The 21,106-nt window shown below is 36.0% G+C and overlaps 2 protein-coding genes across 15 annotated transcripts; both read left to right on the top strand.

Moving 5' to 3' along the window:
• The first annotated feature begins 596 nt into the window (after positions 1-596).
• On the top strand, positions 597-10,560 carry LOC122068469 (E3 ubiquitin-protein ligase MARCHF11-like). 14 transcript variants are annotated; one of them, XR_006137120.1, is made up of 6 exons: positions 617-832; positions 1,339-1,693; positions 8,464-8,520; positions 8,785-8,856; positions 9,173-9,304; positions 10,154-10,287. XR_006137120.1 is itself a non-coding variant. In XM_042632324.1 (5 exons), exons 2-5 carry the CDS (start codon positions 1,511-1,513, stop codon positions 10,427-10,429), a joined length of 588 nt encoding a protein of 195 aa, XP_042488258.1. In that variant the 5' UTR covers positions 597-678; positions 1,339-1,510; the 3' UTR covers positions 10,430-10,560. The 14 variants fall into 14 exon arrangements, 13 of the variants coding, with proteins under 13 accessions (XP_042488258.1, XP_042488260.1, XP_042488266.1 ...); XM_042632324.1 differs by lacking the exon at positions 9,173-9,304 and having other exon boundaries at positions 597-678; positions 10,154-10,560; XM_042632326.1 differs by lacking the exon at positions 9,173-9,304 and having other exon boundaries at positions 604-678; positions 1,412-1,693; positions 10,154-10,560.
• Positions 10,561-16,520: 5,960 nt separating this feature from the next.
• On the top strand, positions 16,521-20,660 carry LOC122068478 (aquaporin NIP2-1-like). The gene is given in 6 exon segments (XM_042632357.1): positions 16,521-16,843; positions 16,944-17,168; positions 19,121-19,193; positions 19,196-19,314; positions 19,397-19,458; positions 20,268-20,660. Coding segments are annotated over 6 exon segments (909 nt in total). The 5' UTR covers positions 16,521-16,684; the 3' UTR covers positions 20,539-20,660.
• The last annotated feature ends 446 nt before the right edge of the window (positions 20,661-21,106 follow it).

Here is a 21,106-nt window from a genome sequence, read left to right as displayed (position 1 = left end):
TTTAGAATGGTATCGACGTTGACCGATCACAGTACCGTTACCGAATTTTAGAACCTTGACCCCAAATGTCAATTTTGAATATTGTCGGAGTGGCAAGTGGCAATTTTGAACGTTGTTAAGACATTGGGGCTATGTTTGGTAGCCAAAAAAAGAAAAGAAAAGAAAAGAAAAAAGTACAATTTTGTATTTTTTTCTTTGGGTGAAGAATTTTTCTTTGCACTTGGTATGTTTTCACCCAAGAGAAGATTCTCCTTTTCAAATTCAAAATTTCTCTTGGGAATTGTGAAGTTTTCTTTTGCTCCCTCAAAAATTTTCTTGCCAAAAACACAAGAAAACATGAGAAAATATGAAAAAATAATAAAACAAAAAATAATGATTACACAATGATTTCTTATGTGCCTATCTCTCTTTTAAAATTCAAATTTTTTTGAATTTTTTTTTTCTTTTCTTTTCTTCTTTTGGTAGCCAAACATACATAATCTTTTTATTTTTTTACCATTTCGTTTCTTTTCTTCTCTTTTCTTTTCTTTTCTAGATTCTTTTTTCTTTTCTTTCCTTTTTATTTTCTTTCCTTGGCTACCAAACATAGCCTGGGTGTAATTTACAAAACAAACAAAAAAGTCGCGGAGAATGCGAAAAAGAAAAAGATAGAAGAACACGCCTTTCTTGCAGTTGCAGGTGCTCTTTTCTCTCGTTTCATCATTTTCTATCCTATTATGTGGTCCTTCCTCCTCTCATTGTGGAGCTGATAACCTAATCTCTGCGTGTGATTGCTTCCGATGAAGGAAGCCTTCGATTCACCGACATTTTAAGGGCATCGTGGATTTCTAGGGTTATGTCTCTAAAGATTCAATTTCCTTTCTACTAAAAAAACAAAAAAAAATTCAATTTCCTGTTATTTTACTGCACTGTTTTTCTTTCAATTCTTTTGCTTTCTAAGGGGTTTTATCGAATTGGGATCTATCAAGATCATTTTCTTTTTCCGGAAATGTAGATTTCTTTTGGTTGGTATTTTGGCCCGTTTGAGCTTCTTTGAAGGTAAATATTGATGAATTTGGGAAATTTCTGTTTGTTTGATGATGTTTTAAAACTCTGTTACGAATTTTAAAATGTTTGCCAACCAATGGCGCTTCATTTCGTATGTAACCTTAAGATCTTTATTGATCGATAAATGGCAGATGAAAAAAAAAAAGAAAAAAAGAAAATCATTTTTTTTCCTGTTCTTGGAGTTGGCATTATGGAGCTCTCGGGACGAAGAATCCCTTATTCCCTTCGATCCGTTTTCCAGTTTAAAGCTATTGGAGCTTCTTTTTCAATGCTTTGTGTGATATTTTCCAGGATCAATTAAGCTGAATGTGGAACGGAATCTTTGAATTGGAAGTGAGTGTCATGTGGAATTTTTGTGAATCAGGAAGTTAATTTGAGGAGGGAGTTTGTCGATGAAGTGGGATCATTAGGTTTTGTCGGTTGGCCACTTGGCCATCTTATAACACCTGCTACCTTGCAATCAATGCAAGGAGCTGATGTTCCGGGGTCATCTGGAGCTCCCGGTTCTGACTGCGATGATGAGAGAAAACATGAAGTCTCTGATGAGGAAAAGCCACTTATTCAGGTGGTGGAATGCCGCATTTGCCAAGAGGAGGACCACATTAAGAACCTGGAGATCCCTTGCGCTTGTAGTGGCAGCTTGAAGGTATTACTGCTCTACCTTTGCTCTATACTGAAGTTTTATGAAAGGCAGCCTTTTTTTGATAAGATTTTTTTATTAAAGATGGGACAAAGTTGAGCAAAAGTCAAAAGTACAACTGAAGAAAAATACGAGGAGGAGGGGAATCAACCCAAACCTTATCTTACTGTTCCTTGGCACCTAGAGAAGCAAGAACATCAGCTGTAAAACTAGCCTCTTGGAGAGTGCTGAAAAACAATTTCATCAAAAACTCTAGATATAGGTAGACAATCTAATATAATAAAAGAAATTCTCTAAGTAATGGAAGAAACCTTTTGATTGAGGAGATTGATTACCAGTAAATTATCACTCTCGATGACAACATGTCGAGAACCTACCTTGCTGAAAAGCAAATAAGAGTGCTCGATGAACCGCCGGAGATTCAGCAACAAGTGCATAATTCCATTGAATACCAGTGGAGAAAAAACAAATGAAATGATTTGATGAATCACAACAAATGCCACTGATCCCTGCTTTACTAGGATTGCCCATGCTAGATCCATTTATATTGAATTTAGCAAATGGATACAGAGGAGAAAGCCAATGAACTATTCGCTGAACATGATTGCTTTGTGGAAAAGGGATGGTAGAAATGTAATCCTTTGCAAAACTTATAGCCTTATATAGAATACTGATAGGTTCCTCTCTCTGATTTCTGAAAACAAAGTTCATATATCCCATCCATATTTGCCAAATAATGCTTGAGATGAAAGATAAACATGCCATGCTTTCCCTCAATTGAGAATTTGATTGAAGAATAAAAGAGATGAGGCTATCAATTAAGTTCTGACAATAAAATAGTTGAGTGAACCGATCTAAATTCCAAATGTGCTGAGAAACTAGGCAATCTTTGAAGAGGTATTCAATAGTTTGAATATTGATTAGACAAAGCATACATTGAGTGGGAAGTTGGAAACATCTACTATTAAGTAAAAATCCGGAAGAGGTAATAATGCACAATCTTCCATATGAGAATTTGAACTTTAGGAGCTGTAGGAAGTTTCCAAATCTTTAACCAAATTGGGTGATAAGATGCAAGGTGCAACATATCAGGTTTCGACCATGGTCAAGACCAAAATTTTGAGGAAACTAGGGAAATTTGCCTGCAATGTGCCAAACTGGATTTTTTTGGTCTGATTTTTGCATACATCCAATTTTCGACATTTCTAACCTATTCAAAGAAAACACCTAAAGTGATACTTGTGGTGTTGATCCAAGTTTGTTAGTGTTCGTTGACTGAAGTTGTACTACTACTACATATATAAGGTAGTAACTAAAAATAGAAAACACATGATTAAAAAAAAAAACATAATGTAGAGGATCAAAAAAAAAAAAAAAAAAGAAAGAAAAAAAAAAAAAAAGAGATAAAAATTGAAATCATTCTATTATATTTACAAGTACATTGTACGAAAAATGATATTTGGGAAAAATGGGGTTTATCTTTTCGCTCCAAGAACCTTTTCTTACGTAGATGTACTTTAGTTGTGTAAGATTCTAGTGTAGAAAAATGATATTTGGGGAAAATGGGGTTTACCTTTTCTCTCAAAGAACCTTTTCGTACGTAGATGTACTTTAGTTGTGTAAGATTCAAGTGTAGAATGAAAGATTGATGGAGAAAGTTCAATTTCTTGGTTGATTTCCTATGTTTTCTACCTCTTACAGTCAAAATAGGGAGCATAGTATTCGATTTTTGTAAAATGGGAAACAAGTCCATTTTATAAGGGTCTGGTTAGACCAAAATGGTTGAACCCATCGAAATGTTCGAATGTGTTGAAATTTGTCGAAATGGGTCGAAATTGGGGACTTTTATAAGTACCAGTGCATTTTGTCTCGGTCTCCCTCGATATGGTCGAAAATTTTGACCATTTCGGCCAAAATGTTAAACCATGATAAGATGTGCAAAAACCATTAAGAGCAATACTATAAGTTGATGCCACGGTAAATTGTCCATTAGAAGTAGTAGCCCATATAAACTTATCCTCAGTAGGCATGATAGGAAGAGGAATGGAAATGATCTTTTGAGCAAGTCCGGTGGCCACCAATGAAAAACAATATCAGTACTCCATGAATGAGAAAAAGGATCTATAAGCTGCTCAATTGTTGCAGGAGCTTGAGGACAGATAGGATAAGGACCAACAGAGGGTTGGATTGAAGGAATCCAATTATCTACCCAAGGATTAGACTGTCCATTGCCCACTTGAATGAATAAGCCGCTTCGTAATAAATCTCAAGGTACACAAACTGATTTCCAGTTGAAGAAAGGTGGAATTTGGAAGATCAATCTACTCCATAAAGAAGAAGGATTGAGAAGATCCCAACCTTTCTTAGCAAGAAGGGCCAAATTTATAGGGGCTGAGAGTTTGATATTGAGGCCTCCAAATCCCTTGGGTTGGCATATAGTCTTCCAACTAACTGCCGGAACCAATCAAGAATTTCCATTTTACCAAAAGAAATTTTTGCTGATCTTATCCAATTCCTTGCGAACTGCTGTTGAGAGTTTGAAACATGACATATAATACAAAGTCATTGAGGATAAAGAGGACTGAAATAAAGTAAGCTTCCCAGCCAAGCTTAAATTACTTGCTTTCCAATTTTGAAGTTTCAGTGAGACTCTATTAAGCTAATTGGAGCAATGAGTTTTAGAGATTTTACCACTCACAAAAGGAATTCCCAAATAAATATCAAGAGGAGCTGTAGGCATCTGAAAAATCTCATTAAGATTACGCTTTTTGGCTGAATCCAGACATGTATGAAAGGAAGCCTGCTTTTGTTTTCTTTGGTCTCTTCAGCATGGTTCTTATAGTCATTGGAGATTTCTCTTTTTTAATATGTTAAGAGATATCTTTTTTGTCTCATCTGGAGCTTTTCGATCTGGACTTGATCCTTTGCCATTGTTGATAATTACCATTTGCTCATGAAGATCAGTCAAGTCATTAAAGACCATTGTGCATATGAAGATTAGGTAGTTATAATAACCATTGTGCACATGAAGATCAGGTAATTGTGTGATTTAAACTAACTTTTTGAATTTATTTTCGGGGAAAAAATGCTCTCTGGTTATGTGCCCCCTATGCCAGCATGGGCCAATGAGGGGGCGCACATTGGCGTCAAAAGGGCTGGGTTTATTGTATTTCACAGGGGTGGGCGTCGTTTTACCCCCCTTTGTGCCGGTGCAGGGGCAACGCAACCAGGGAGCATTATTTTGCCTTTTATTTTTAATTTTTTTAAGGGGGATTGTTAGGAACATGGGTAGAATTCATCTTAAAAAACTAGTTGTTAAGGAGAGGGTGCTCAAGTACCTATAAGTCTCCTCATTGGGCTACTCACTCTGATGTGGGATATTAATTCCAGCTTTTGATTGGGACCCCAACAATCTCCCCTCCACACGGTAGCCACCGAGATTTTCTTGGATTTCATCCTTGGAGGCATATTGGGTTCCCAAGTCCTGGCTCTGCTAAAATCTTGGCCCTATCACCACCTTGGTTCCGATACCATTTGTTGGGGTTAGAAGCAATATTCTCCTTCTAATGTGAGCAATTCATGAATTCGATATGACAAGATCAATAAGAAAACAAAAAATAAAAATAAAAACACAATCACATAAGAGACAAGAGATTTACGTGGTTCGGAAAAACTGCCTATATCCATGGAGTGAGATCAATATTCCACTAAAAACAAGATAAGAAAAAGATCATAATACTTACAATTTGATTCCCAAACCTAAGTCTCTTGTACACTCCTCTTCCCAATTTCTCACTTGGTTACTCATTCACTTTCTCTATTTTTCTACTAATTAACACTCTACTACACTCTCCTATTTTATAGCTTCATCATTGTTTTCTCCCTCTATTGTAGAGAAAACCCATTAATTCTCTCTCCTCAACTCCACTTTGATTTAATGTCTTTAACAACGAATGAATTTTTTGTTGAACATTCTACCTTGCTTCAATGACTTTAACAACTAACCACTTTCTTGTTGAACACTCTATTTTGCTTTAATATCCTCTACTCACTCTCTTTCTTCATTAGTTTATCTAAACAATTGAATCAATCCATCAATCGGTCTAGATAAAAGCCATCAAACCCAACAATCTCCAACTTAGCTTTTGTTATAAGCACTTGGAGACTTGTTGAACTTGAACTCCTTTCGATCATTTCTTAATATAAGCGGCAAAAGAAATCTTACATACGTTCCTACCAATTTATGTATTCCATTTTCATTTACTCATTGGGGTAGTTGGAATATCATCAACCATTGTACTCCCTATCAATTGATACAACATTTTACCTTCTTCTCCTTTGATTATGACTAGAGCTTCACTTGAAACTTTCATTGCTCAAGCCGTAATTGAAGTCTTAAACCCTTTGGAGTAATTGATTAATAAAAATTAGATTGCAGAGAAAGAAAAGGAGGAGAGGACTCATGATGATAGGAATTGAATAACTATGGCTAAAAAATATATTTATTTGAGTGGTGATGAGGTTCTTGCTATGGCTGGTGACAAGCAAAGTTTGAGAGTAAAGGTGAACAAGAACCGCATGTGTTGGTATAAGTGCAGATTAGGCACATGTAGAGGGAGTGTTTGGAATGAAAAAAGAAGAATCCACATTTTTCCAAAGGTATAAATATTGCTTTTTGTGATGAATGGATTTTAGATTCTAAAAGTTCCTTTCATTTTTGCTCCAATAGGATATTATTTGACAAATTCCAAGAAACCAAAGGGAGTGCGTCACTTTGTGATGGATCTACTTGTGAAAACAAGGGCTAGGAATGGTGAAGATAAAAATATTTGATGGAGCAGTTCGCACTCTTGGTGATGTGAAGTATGTTCCGGAGATTCATGGGAATTTAATTTCTATTAGTCAATTGGACTCCAAAGAGTTTAAGACTTCAATTGCAGGTGGAGCAATGAATGTCTCATGTAGAATTCTAGTCATGATTAAAGGAGAAGAAGGTAAAAGATTACATTGATTGATGAGGAGTATAATGGTTGATGATATTTCCATTACCCCAATGAGTGAATAGAAATGAAATACACAAGATGGTAGGAATATATGCAATATTTCTTTTACTGCTAATATTAAGAAATGATCGAAAATAGTTCAGGTTCAACGAGTCTCCTAGTGGCTATGATAAAAGCCAAGGTGGAGATTGTTGGGTTTAGAGTCTTTTATCTAGACCGGTTGATGGGTTGGTTCAATAGTTTATATGAGCTATTGAAGAAAGAGAGTGGGTGGAGGAAATAAAAGCAAAATGGAGTGTTCAACAAATTAGTGGTTAATTGTTGAAGTCATTAAAGCAAGGTGGAGTGTTCAACAAGAAAGTTGTTGCTTGTTGAAGACATTAAATCAAAGTGGAGTTTTCTTAGAAAAGAAGAGAAAGAATTAGTTGGTGTTCTTTACAATGGAGACAGAAAACAACAATGAAACTATAAAATGGAAGAGTGTAGTACTGTAGTAAGGTGTTAGTAAGTAGTAGAGAAACTAAATAAGTGATCAAATGAGAAAAAGGAGAGAGAGATGGGTTCTACAAGGACTTGGATTTGGAAATTAAATTGCAAGTGTTGTAATCTTTTCTCTTGTTCTTAGCGGAAGATCGATCTCACTCCGTTGATGTAGGTGGTTTTTTCGAACCATATAAATCTTTTGTTTCTTCTGTGATTGTGTGTGTGTGTGTGTGTGTTTGTTTTTTTTTTTATATTATCATACCAATTCGTGTGTTGCTCACATTAGAAGTAGAATGTTGCATTCACCCCAAGGATTAAAGTATCGGTATTGGTGACCAAAATTAAGATATGTATTGGAGGGTATCGTATCGTATCGGAGATACACTTAAGATACGCATATAAATGGATAGGAAATACTTTCTTGTACACTTTTGCATAAAAAAAATAGTTAAAAAAAAGCTATATATAACATGTATTATGCATAAACACTAAATTAAGAGTATTGCACTAAGAATCTAAGGTTTGTAGTTGTCCCATAAATGTAAAATCTTTTTCCCAACCTTGATTTCCACTTTAATTGGAGAGAAAAATAGTTGGCAGCAACTTTGGAACAAAAACCCCTCAAAAAATTGTGTTTTTCTAAAAAATGACTCATCTTGGCCATTATATGACCGTAGCACACTGTATTGGTACAATACATATAGAAACGTACATTTTACCTCATTTTTTAATTTTCCATAGAGTATCAAGTGCGTATCATATCGTATTAGTATGTATTGCCTACATATCGATACAAAAGGGTTTTAAAAATTCAATGTATCGTATGGGTAAGGGCAAATACAGATACGTATCGGCCGATACAGTACGATACGTACCGATACTTTAAACCATGTTCACCCCTAACATGTTAGTGATTATCTACTTGAGCTGTTGTTTTCGCTAGTTCCAGTCTCGAGTTTCCAGTTCAAAGAAAAAAAGTCCAAAAAGTCTTGCTGAACTACCAAAAGCAAGAGTGGGATAGACATTCCCTTTTTTATTTCAATTTTTTTTTCCTATTGAGTTTCTAAGTGTCTGCATAATATCACTTTTGTTTGTAGGCTATGTTTCTATTCCAGAAATGACTTTTTGTATTTCTGTTTGTGGGCAAAAAATGTGTTTGATAACATTAGAAATTTCTATTTCTGGGCTAGAAAGGAAATAGAAATGCATTTGTTAAGCACATATTAATTTCGGTGTATGGAACTTATGTAAATTTACAAAAATGTCATTCAATACCCACAATTTTGGTAGAGGCAATGGCGGTGGCAGTGGCAGTGGTGTCTGGAGGAGGAGGAGGAGGTGGTGGTGGTAGCTGAAATTGCATTGGAGTGTTTTATTTTTAACATGAAATTACTACTTTACCCATCAAATTAGCCATGTGCTCATTAAAGAGGAAACCCCTTCCCCCTTTTTTTGTTCCTAGGAATGGACCAAGACAAAAAAGTTGCTGAAAAATTGAGAGAAATAGAGGGAGGGGGTTGCTCTTTGATGAGCACATGGCTAATTATTTGTAAGTTTTAATGGATTTATAATTTAGATTGGATGCTGATTTGACAATAAAATTCTGTTCAGTTTGCTCACAGAAAGTGTGTTCAGCTCTGGTGCAATGAGAAAGGAGATATAACTTGTGAGATCTGCCATCAGGTATATATTCCTTATTCTTCATTCACTTTTATTTATTTATTCCTTTTTTAAGTTGAGGGACCCGTACTATTGTTTAAGTCTGTGCTAGTGCATTGAACTGATGAACTGTACTTGCTTTGATTTTACATCTTGACATGGATTTTAGAGAATAATTGGTTTTACATATTTCAATTTAGTCATGCTATTTGCAGAGATCCTTTATTTCTCCATTTTCCATTCTAGAATGAAGATTTAAATTTTCTTTTGCTTGAGCTTTTTCACTTTTATGTCCTTTACTTTTCCCCTTTTCACTTTCAAAAACACTCATGCTCCTCAGATTTACGGATTCTCTGGTGGCCTCAGGCCCTACAAAGGCTTGCGAAACTAAGTAGCGCCTTTTGAATGGAATCTGTAGTAGTCTATCGGTGGTGCGAAGCGGTTTTGCCCCTTTTCAGTAGGGGAACGAAAGGTTAGACCTTAGAAGTCAGCGAATGCTTAATAATTGTGAAGCTGAAGCTCATAATAATGCATTGTTTGTAAGGGTAATTTGAGCATTACTTATTTCTGGACCTTTTCAGTCTTTGTTTCAGCCCAAACCAGAGTCCATATTCTATTCTGGCCACAACCTATTGCAGGCCTATTGCACCAGTGTGGAGTTGGCTTCTTTCTATGAGATTTTATCCATTGACATCCCGTCAGAAACTTTATAAACAAATAAAATAAAAGAAGACAACCTAGTGCACGAGGCTTAGAGTACTGCAGGGTCTGTGAGGGGCAAATGTAGCAGCCTTAATACCCTGCTTCGCAGAAGAGGCTGTTTCGCATCAGAATCTTCACTCAACCAGAATATCTCTCTTCTGAACCCGAGTTTTAGGGAGATCAGGTTTCTCCTCATCAAGCCTATTCTGTCCTGCGCTTACTGTGGCCCTACTTCCCTAAACTTTGACCTAATCCTTAGTTCAGGGTTAGGGTGTGTAGGACCCCTTCATCACTTCTATATTTTTTAAGGGATAAAATCTTAAAAGACAGCGTGGCCCCTATGCCTATTTATGAAGGGGTGAAATGGCTGTCCTGCCACTCGTGAAGGGCAGAAATCCAATACCTGTTGATGCTCCCACATGCTCCCGTTGGCCCCTGTGCTGGTGCAGGGGCCTCGCTGCCTTTCAGGGAACCTCTCCGATTTTTTTCTTCTTGGTCAAATAAAGGTGAATTGCTTCATCTATATAATCTGTTTATATTGTCTATTTTACTGTTATGTTTTGATTTAGTACGTTTATAATTTATATAAGCAACTGACTAGTGAGGCTGTAATGTATAGACTTATCATCCTGGGTATATTGTCCATCCACTACCTCCTCAGTCTGAAGATACTCCAATTGATCCTACTGAGGCTATGCACATTGATGAAGATTTGGACAGACCTCTCACAAGCAGAGAGTTTCATGAATTTGCAAATGAAATCCGAAATGATGTTAGGGCAATGAGGATCGCTCAAATGGATATGGTGGAGTCTTTTCAACACCTCACCCGATCCTTCCAAGAGATGTTCAACCATATCTATTCCTTTGTTCCTCCTCCACCACCTTCTCCATGAGAAAGAGCTCTCTTATGGAACTATGTGAGTTTGTTTCAATGTATTTTACTGTTCTTCAGACTTTATTTCTTCAGGATGCTTATCATGACTGAATGACGATGTTTTAGCTATAAATCCATGCTTTTGCCTCATATGTTACTGATTTTTTTTTTTGCTATAAATTCATTCTTATCACTTCATATATATATATATATATATATTATGATTTCTTGCCTAAATTCTTCTGATGACGACAAAGGGGAGATTTTTTTGATCTAGATGTTGACTTATGCTGTTAATTATTTTTTCAAGTTATCCATGTAACAATGGAAGGTAAGGGTTCGTAGGGCATCCCTTGTAAGCGACGTGCCAAGTTGGTGCTTGGATGTGGTGACAAGTAGGCAAGGGTTCTCGCACTGTGGATGAGTGCGGTTAAAGAAGTTAGTCCAAAAGCGTAGGATTAGACTAGCATCTTGGAGCATTGGATCTTTAGCGGGTAAGAGTTTAGAATTGATAGGTGTTATGAGGAGAAGAAGGTTTAACATAGCTTGTATTTTTCTACCAAAAAAAAAAGAAGCATTTATTCAAAAGACTAGATGGAAGGAGTTAGTGGACTTTAAACATTTTTGCAAATGGGGGATAAAAATAATAGAAGTGGAGGGGGCATAATGGTGGATAAAGATTTAAAGAATGTTGTGGTGGATGCTAAAAGATTCGGAGATAGGATTATATGCATTAAGCTTGTGCTGAAGGAGGTTGTCAATATAATTAGCGCTTATGCACCTTAAGTAGGATTGGATGAAAATGGTAAGTTAAAATTTTGGGACCACATGGATTAGTTCAAGGTTTTAGTCAAGGAGAAAGATTATAATAAGGGGTGGGTTACATGGATGATGTGGTTTTGGAGAGAAAAATGAGGAGGGGATCTTAGTTTTAGATTTTGCTATGGCTTATGATGTATCTATTTTAAACACTTACTTTAAAAAGAGAGGAGCTTTTAGTTACCTTCAAAAGCTCCTATTGCAGGCCTATTGTACGAGTATAGATTTTGCTATGGCCTTTGACACATCGTTCATAACACATACGTACAGGTGAACGTATGTGCAGAGGATACATGAGCTTCTCTATTAAGGGGACATTGGTTCGTTTTTTGCATATAACATGGATGTAGGCATCTGTTGCGCCAAATCATTACAAGTCTTTCTGGTTTATTTATTTTTTTTTTTTTTTACACCTCTTTCATTGATTACGTTCTGCTTAATTTCATATTAACTCGTGCATGGTACCTTTTATTTTTTATTTTTTTTTATAATTAGTGCTTTATTCTTTAAAAAAAAAAGTCATTTTCAATTTGAGCCTAATTCACCCTCTCTTGGGTTGCAGTTCTGGGCCATCGATAGCCATTTGAGAATAGTTATTTTTCACCGGATCTTAGGAAAAGCCTTAATTCTGTTCTAAAAAAATTCACTCCATTTGAACTGGTAAAACCAAGAGATTGGTCGCATCAAGTTAGGGACATGAGAAGGGATTAGAGCAAAGAATGCCTAGGCTTGAGTGGCATGAGATGATTAGAGAGATGTTAAAAGCGATCATCGAGTCTTTCAACTGCCTTGTAATGGAAACAGACTGCAAAGAGATGTGCATTTACTGATCACCTCACGGGGCGTGGGGGCAGCATAAGCATTCTTTTACTTATTCAGCCGATAGTTAAGGGCACCCATTTTTCCACGTATTTTGTTGAGTAGGACAATTTGGCTTATTATCACTTCATGATTGAAGGAATCTTATAATTCGACGATTATGAGTTTTATTCGTTTTCATGAAGAAAAATTAAATTAAAAAAAAATGAGTCCAACATCTCAAGAACATCTATTCATCATTGCCTTAACCCCCATGAGATTAGATCAAGTTTTTGGTATCTATGATCCATATCTAAATCAAATCAGGTATTATTTTTGGTCTATTTCTTTACATTTTTTATCGATAGAAATTCTAAATTATCATAATCGTAAAAATAAGTATGTATTGATTAACCTGTGAATAAAATAGTAAGTTTGTAGTTCTTGATAGTTTACGCCTGAGTAAGTTCTTTTTTTTTTTTGGTCTACATGAGTGAATTAAGAAGTTGAAGATGATATCATTCTCCATTGTTGACCAATATTGATCTCATAGACCTCTTCATTCTCACCCACCACTGCACTATCAGAAGAATCCTAATTACAAAGGGAGTTGTTCATTCTTTCTCAGTCAAATCAAAACTCCAAAAAGGAAGATCGACTCTAACCCTTTCCATTTTGTATTATTGAGTGGAAAAGGAGGATTGAATTGATCGAATTGCCCACTGGCAAGTGGCGATATTTAGAACTTTGAAAAGATTAAACTACTAAAACGAAAGGGGTTAACTACTACTTGCACCTCCACTTGACATTAATCAATACCTGCAAATGGTGAAATGATTATATATGAAGGTTGGTACAGTAACCTTTCAGTCTAGAGTGGTGTAGATCCGAATAGAATCAGAACGACCACCTATATAATCAACTGGTTCTGTGCCCACCACCTTTATTACTCTCTTTTCCCTTCTCTTTGACACCTGCGATTCAATATGTGTGTATGTGCTTATGTATGCATTTATGTAATAGAGAGAGAGCATTTCCTTTTTGTTAGGTTTTAACATCTGATATTTTCAAGTATGCTACTTTTCCCTCAAGGTAGGTAAGTCCTAATGTACATTTTTTCGGGTCTGTTTAATTGCGTAAATCTCAGGATTTACTTTCTGTAGAATCGAAATTATTTTGTGTTTTTAGATGCATTTTTTCATCTAGAAATTTAGAATAATATCCACTAGGGAGGTACATCATTCCAAAAAATCACATTTTTTTTTCAAATGATGTCTTTCAGATCTGAGTTTAAGGGCCCGTTTGATAACGTAACTCAGATATGAAAGAGCTTCGTAGACCATCATATAAATAGGGTAATCGAACAAAAGTCGGTATAAAACAAGCGACCTTAGAGAACATAATTAGTAAAAAAAAGAAAAAAAAAACATGGTAGCATTTCAAACACGAGATTCTTGAATTGCTACTTCTGTTTAATTTTTTTTATTATTTATTTTAATTTTGTGAATTTCTACTCTGATACTATCCAATTTTCTCTCCTGTTGGTGGCCAATGGGTTCTCCCGATCTTCTCATTTGTTCTGATACTGGATCTGTGATGTCCTCCAGATCTATTGTTAGGAAACTATTTGGAGTCTGTTTTAAGGGCATCTGTGGATTAGATGTAGTAGTGTTCTTGGCACCAGGTTTCACATCTTCGATTTTCAGATCAATGAATTTCCAAAGTTTACAGATTAGATCTGCGTTGTGTTATAGTTACTATAGTTGATTGGGAGTTAGTTACTCGAAATGCCTCTGCAGAATAAAGGTAACCAAACAGCTTTTCAGGAAGAATCACCACACAAAATGAGGGTAACCAAACAATCTTCCTAGAAGAAACATGTAACAGACTCAAGGTAAGCAAACGATTTTTCAGTTACGAAGATTGTTTAAGAGAATGTCTCTTAAAAGATTGACATCTTATTCAATCTATGGCCATTTGATTTACACAACCAAGCGCACCCTAAGGGCATACCTAGTGCATAAGGCTCCCTCCATTGCGGGGTCTAGGAAGGGTCATAATGACCACAATTTTAATCCCACTTCGCAGAGAGGCCATTACCTGATTCGAATCCTTGACCACGAGGTCTCAATGGAGCAATCTTATCGTTGCACTAAGGTCCGCCCTCTAATTTTAACCTCTACATATACCTTAGAATGCCCATCGGACGAACTCTATTAGTTTGGAGAGTTCATCTTAACTGAAAAAGATCACATTTTGCAAAAAAAAAAACACACAATAGTCATTGTCGTTTTTATCTTATTAATTTTTTCCCTTTACTATCCATTTCTCACCTTCCAAACATAGCATAAGGTTGTGTTTGTTTGGGAATGGAAAGAAAATGGAAAATAAAAATTATAAAATAAGATAAAAAATCATCTAAACTCCTATAATTATGGAAAGAAACAATGGGAAGGAAGAAAGAAAAATTTTCACCGTTCTCAAGGTGGTTTCAAATTTAAAAGTAGATTATTTATTTTTTTTGGAAAAGAAACCTGAAAGGTAGCATAATCCTTAAGCCCAAACATAGGGCCATGTGAAATTACTGTCCCACCCTCTATGAAACCAAAATTCCATATCATCTTAATGCCCTTGCGTGTGTGCTCTCATTGCCCCTTGTATTGGTGCAGGGTTCACATGATTAGGTAACGATCTCTTGCCATTATTATTTTCGGGGAAATTTTCTATAACTCTTCTATATTTGTCTTATATTTATTCAAACTCCCCTATTCAAAAGTTTCTTTTCTGATTCCACCCAAAAAAGCGAAGTTTCACCTCTCTTTCTCCCCTGTTAATTCTAAATTACCCTCGCTTCCCTCCCCTCCCATAGCCCTTTCGATGACCCCGCTCCCACGCAACCTCTCCTGTATCTCCACCGACCCTCTGCTTTGCCACCACCTCTCACTCGAGCTCCACCCTATCTCCGCAATCATTGAGGAATATGAATATGGATTCATAACTTTCTTTTCCTACCCTAGTTTGGTTGCCTTGTGTTTGTTCTACTAGTTTTTGGAGTACTAGTTAGTAAGAAATTTGAATTTAAGATGGATCACTTTGAGATATACTGTTGTCGTTGTCTACCCTTTTCACAGTTTTTTATATGATATTGCTTGTTTTTTAATGCGACGATGTGATGGAGAGGATAATAAAATACTCCCTTATATTATTGTTATATTTTTAATATGGAAAAATGTTACCTATGGGGAGATGCAGTTTCTGCACATAGACAAGGCCAATGGAAATATATGAGGAAATATCCACAAAAATGTCATTTTCATTTCATAGGGGTGAGCTGGTTATTTCGCGTCCGAATGTGTCTGGGTGCAAGGGCCACACTCCCTCATAGAAACACTTTTCATATTTGTATTGTAACCTGTGAGATGATGATGATTTGAAAAGAAGAAATTAGAGGAAAGTAGAGACAGAAGACACGAAAAGATATCGAGGAAGGAGAAGATCTAATAATGGAGGTAAGAGTGTTTCTGGGATGGATAGATAAGAGAGGAGTGGGGTGAGGTGGGACAGCGGTTGTGAGAGGTGGTGGGGGGGGTGAGATGTGGTGGCAGGACAAAGGGTGGGGAGAGATGAAGGACAGACCGATGTTGAGGAGTGGGTGCCACAAGAGGTGGCCGTGGAGGGGATGGGAGGGGAGAAGGGTAATTTAGGGGTTTAAAATTAATATGGGAGAAAGAGAGGTGAAAGCTTGTCTTTCTAGGAGAGTAAAAAAATTAATTGATTTTGAGTAAATCTGATAGATATTTTCCCTTCTTTCAACAAAAAATAAAAATAAATAAAAATAAAAATTGAATATTCCTACCTTTTTTTTTTTTCCTATTTGTAATTATAAAATAAGTAAGTTTGTAAAACAAAATCAAATTTACATGTTTTCTAATTTATTTTTAGGAGAGAGTACCCTAAAAGGCAATGTGGCCATGCACTAGCAAGGGGTCTATTGGGAACACTAGTGTAAGTATCAACAAGGGGCGAGATTTATGCATTTCATGATAAATGAGATGATCATTTTGCCCCCACTGTGTCTAGGTGTAGGGTTGCAATGCCTTATAGGTTTCTTTTTCCCTTTCTTTTCTTATCTAAGTAGACATAGGCAAGAGACCAAAGGTAAAGAATGCTTGCCAAGGATTAGTATGACTCTCGAGCTCACTTTCTAGGTACTTGTTATTATTATTATTATTGAAACTTCTTTGGTACCTTTGCAATGGTTTTATGAGTGTCAGGTGTTTATGTCTGAAAATGTCTTATCTACAAGGAAAAAAAGTGCAACCCAATGCGCGAGGCTGCAGCTAACCATATGTGGTAAATTAGGTAGATATAAGGAGCAAATTAGTTGGGGAAAGCAGAAGAGAACATAGACCCACCTGATTTTTGTCACTCGTGAACTAAAAGCGAGAGAGAGTGAGAAGAGAGAGAGAGAGAGAGAGAGATGGTAAGTAGCCTGTTCCTGCACCTATCTTCCACAGATCTTGAATGAATCATTGATTCATATTACCAAGTATCTTCTTTTTTTTTTTTTTTTTTGGTTATCTTCTCTTTTATTCCTCATCATTTCGGTATTGCCATATACATATATAAATTTTCCTCCTTGTAAGAATCTCAAGAAATGGCAACCACTGATCAAAATCCAAGCAACTTGGCAGAGTCCTATCATCAAAATCACATGGTCTCAGTACAGAACCCACAACCCAAATTCCCACTACTCTTCCTCCGTCGGTTTCGAAGTCTATACGAAGAGCACTGCCCACCTGGCTTTCTCAGAAAGGTTTTCATTCTTTCCCTTCAATATATCACCTCTATGGAATGATTTCAATTAATAAATTCTTCTTCCATTAATGAAGCTTTTTGAATCTTAACAAATAAAGGCAGTAGCAGAAATAATAGCGACTTTTCTACTGGTGTTCGTGACGTGTGGTTCAGCTGCGCTGAGTACAAGCGACGAACACAAGGTCTCAAGGCTGGGAGCTTCGGTTGCCGGTGGGCTTATCGTGACTGTAATGATCTATGCCGTCGGCCATATCTCCGGCGCTCACATGAACCCGGCAGTCACTATCGCCTTTGCCGCCGTTAGGCATTTCCCCTGGAAACAGGTATGTGCATGCTAAGGCTGCTTTTAATAATCATTCAGAGAAATGTTGAAAACAAAAATACGTAATAAATAATAAAGCGTTTGGTGTCAATGTTTTTCAGTTTCCTTTTAAAAAAAAAAAAAAAACTAGAAACTGAAAATGATGGAACAGCTGTTTTGTCATTTCAGTTTCATTCTAAATACAAAAAATAAATAAATAAACAATTAGGGTAATCGTTCCTGAAACAGGTTTACCAAATATTATTTTTGTTTTAAATCGATATTTTGACACAAAAATTGATATTTTTTTAACAAGAAACGTTGTTTCTAAAACTAATGGACTGTCAAACGCGACGTAAGATTTGTTACATTACATCATACACGTTTCTTTTTTTTTTTTTACTCGTTGGAGAGGAGTCATGGGTTGGGTCTACCGTCTACGTCTCTACTTAATTTCTGTCTTTGTCAACAGATAAGAATGGAATCTTCCCATCTATGGATCGAGTGGCTCTGATACTTTCCAATTAGAGTTTGACACGAGTCATTTTCACTTATTTTTTCCAATCTAATATATGATTATCTTTCTACCAAAAAAAAATAAGAATGGAATCTTCCCATCTATGGATCGAGTGGCTCTGATACTTTCCAATTAGAGTTTGACACGAGTCATTTTCACTTATTTTTTCCAATCTAATATATGATTATCTTTCTACCAAAAAAAAAAAATTCATCTAAGCATATGGTTGGAGTTTTGGAGGAGAAAATAAAAGAGCTATAATTTCAGGAGAAAGATAGATCCTAAATTTAGAATTGGAGGGAGTATTTTATCTCTAAATTGGAGATAATGTGGGGCCAGAAAAATCCAAAGGTTTGTGGTTGGAGGTGGAGATAGTAATTTGGCATATTTTTTGTCTTTGAGCTTTTTGAGCTTAAGATCTGTTAATACACCATTACTCATTGCTTTTCAGATTGAAAGTTTGTATGTTCTCTACTTCTTTTTCCTAATAAAATGTTCAGTTCTGTTTTAGCTTGTTCGCTATAAATAATAAAGAAAGAAAGAAAGAAAGAAAAGGGATCATGACACTTATCTATTGCCCATGTCTTATCCTTAAAGGTTTTTTAGCTAATTTTTTTTTTTTAAGTATAAGAGAAGGTTTGAAAATAATTTGGATGTGGATCATCATTACTAAAAGATGTTATCATCGTTTCACATTTTTTGAATACAAACATGAAATGAGCAAATGATAGAATTATCCTTATCGAAAAAATTTTATATATAATATATATATATATATATATATATATAAATATATATATATATATATAAGGATTAAAGAAATATACCTTAAATGTGTCAATAAGAAAATCATATAAATGAAAGGTAAATTGGCCTCTCCATCTTTTGTAATATTCCCTTCCCTTTGCTGGTCTTGCTAGAATATTCAAATTGAGAGGACCATCAAGAAATTGACTTGACTGTCCATAAACTGAATTTTCCAATTTCATTCAAAATATTTATTTCTTCTTCTCACTACATAAACATAAGGTGTTAAATGATTTGGTTTTGATGTAAACGGCTCAGTTCAATTATATACAAATTTTTTAGGTGAAATCGAAATCAAACTATTCAATGCATGACTTCAGATAGTGAAATTAAAAACCATGTAGATGTAAACCTAACAATGAATTGGATTGTTTATTATTATATATTTTTTATTTTAATAATTATAAAATTATAGTTATTTATATGTTTTCAATTTGGAGATGATGTAGTCAACTTCATCACCATGTTGTGAAGTAAAACTGTCCTTTTAAATTTTTATTCAAAAGGTTTGAATGTCTTTTAATTTTTTAGTGAGATCTGTTTATTCTTACCATAATTGGTTAATCTAACCATGAATCATGACTTAAGTATATATCTATATATATATATATATATATAGAGATTTACAGGAGAATGTGTGATTGTTGCAGGTGCCATTCTATGCAGCAGCTCAAGTGAGCGGAGGAATGGCAGCCTCGTTTACACTTCGCCTACTACTGCACCCATAAAGAATTTAGGCACGACTTCTCCTTCAGGTTCCAATCTCCAGGCCTTAGTCATGGAGATTGTTGTTACCTTTTCCATGATGTTCATCACTTCTGCTGTTGCCACTGACACCAAAGCTGTTAGTCTCCCTCTCTCTCTCTCTAAATTTCTTATGTTATCAGGTTATGCTCTAATATTTTGTTTTAATGACCAATTCTCAGATAGGAGAGTTAGCCGGGATTGCAGTTGGTTCCACAGTTTGCATAACTTCCATCTTAGCCGGGTAAGCTACACCTTACCACAATGCATGGTTACTATTTAGAGTTACAAAAGGGTTGGACATACCACCAGCTTTCAGTAAGCTAGCAACATAGACTAATAATAGGATTGGACACAAGACGGCCGCAAGGGGGTCTTTTCCAAAAGGGGAGAAGAGAAGATGAGATATGCTAGTCATATCACCATGGCTAGGGATGTAAACAGGTCGAATATGAATCAGATACGGATCGAATGTGATTAGATCTGGATATTTCTTCACCGGATGTGGATACCACCAAATAGATATTGATGCGAATTTGAATATTCGACTATTTGGTTTATACCCCGGACTTGTGTAATCCAGACTTTCCTCCTCCATTGAATACAATTTGCTCTCAATCCATGTCTCTAAGTTGTCTTGGTTCTTTTTCTTGTTCTCTAACCTACCTAAACTTCAAGAACCCTCAAAATCATTAATTAGTTAATTCTTTTATTATAATTAATTATCAATTGGATCAAATAATTATTTTTTGAATAATTCGATTTTAGATCTAAATATCCTCTGATCGGATACAAATACCCTTAAATGAATGCAAATCGAATTTAGATTTCAACCACTCTTTTTACATACCTATGGTATGGCCAGCCTTTTTCTTTATAAGGTTAATATTTGGTTGTACGGTCAAAAGCCCAAGATATCCAGAGGTCATGCCCAAAAGCCCACTAGCTTGTCATAGTTTAGATTGGGCCTTAGACTTGGGCTATTACAAGCATGAAATTGATTCTATGTTCTGGCCCAGTCTATTTACATCATTTGGTTGAGTGTTAGTGCAGGCCAATATCAGGTGGATCCATGAACCCAGCAAGGAGCATAGGTCCGGCGGTTGCGAGCTCAAACTATAAAGGGATTTGGGTGTACATGGTTGGACCGGTGATGGGGACACTGATGGGAGCATGGTCCTACAGCCTCATCCGGGTGACAAACCAGCCTGCCCACGAGATCTCTCCCAGACCACCGTATTCTCTCAAACTTCGTCGACTACGGAGCGACGACCACCCACCTACCATACAAAAAGATATTATAGATCCACCAGATACCGTATAGCTACATTCTATTGGATCAAAATATCCATTTTGCTAGGTATATGCTAAGCTTGTGGCAACTGGACATGATGTACATTTTTACATTGTTGGTAATACATGTCATGTCACATTTTTACTTTTTCATATTATCTGACATTCTTTTTCCTCGATAATCACGTGAGATCGAATTTTCCAAATGTATTCAATATCGTAATGCTCATCGGATGTCTGGGAAGACCCAGTCATGCACCCCTAATTCCACCCAGTCATCTGATACATATTGGGCGTTGGATCAGAGAAAGGATCCTGATGCAATCATGTCCGTCTTCTATTTGACCATTGACTTAGCAGGGGAGAGGCCAATACACATAGGAGGCATATAAATCTTTTTCCCTTAATTTAATTAAGGTGGAAGGTGTTTCGGTCTCTTGCTTACTCTCTTCAATACAGGCAGCGGTGAAGGAAAGCCACCTTCTCAACGAACCACCCTTATGTGTCTTTCTAAAATAGAAATGGTAAGGACACGGAAGAGGCATCTTGCTACCCAGCTGCAAATCATCTGACCGAAATGTCAAAGGGAAAACCAAACA

This window comes from Macadamia integrifolia, unplaced genomic scaffold, assembly GCF_013358625.1.
Source record: "Macadamia integrifolia cultivar HAES 741 unplaced genomic scaffold, SCU_Mint_v3 scaffold401, whole genome shotgun sequence".
Lineage (NCBI taxonomy): Eukaryota > Viridiplantae > Streptophyta > Magnoliopsida > Proteales > Proteaceae > Macadamia > Macadamia integrifolia.
The sequence above is the reverse complement of the archived record's forward strand: the minus strand, read 5'-3'. Positions and strand labels throughout refer to the sequence as shown.

Bases quoted from the DNA above. Each gene is read 5' to 3' on its own strand.
- LOC122068469 (XM_042632324.1), top strand. From the start codon at position 1,511: ATGCAAGGAGCTGATGTTCCGGGGTCATCTGGAGCTCCCGGTTCTGAC. The intron at 1,694-8,463 runs GTATTACTGCTC...CAATTTTGGTAG, and splicing joins CTTGTAGTGGCAGCTTGAAG to AGGCAATGGCGGTGGCAGTG. The intron at 8,857-10,153 runs GTATATATTCCT...TGTAATGTATAG, and splicing joins CTTGTGAGATCTGCCATCAG to ACTTATCATCCTGGGTATAT.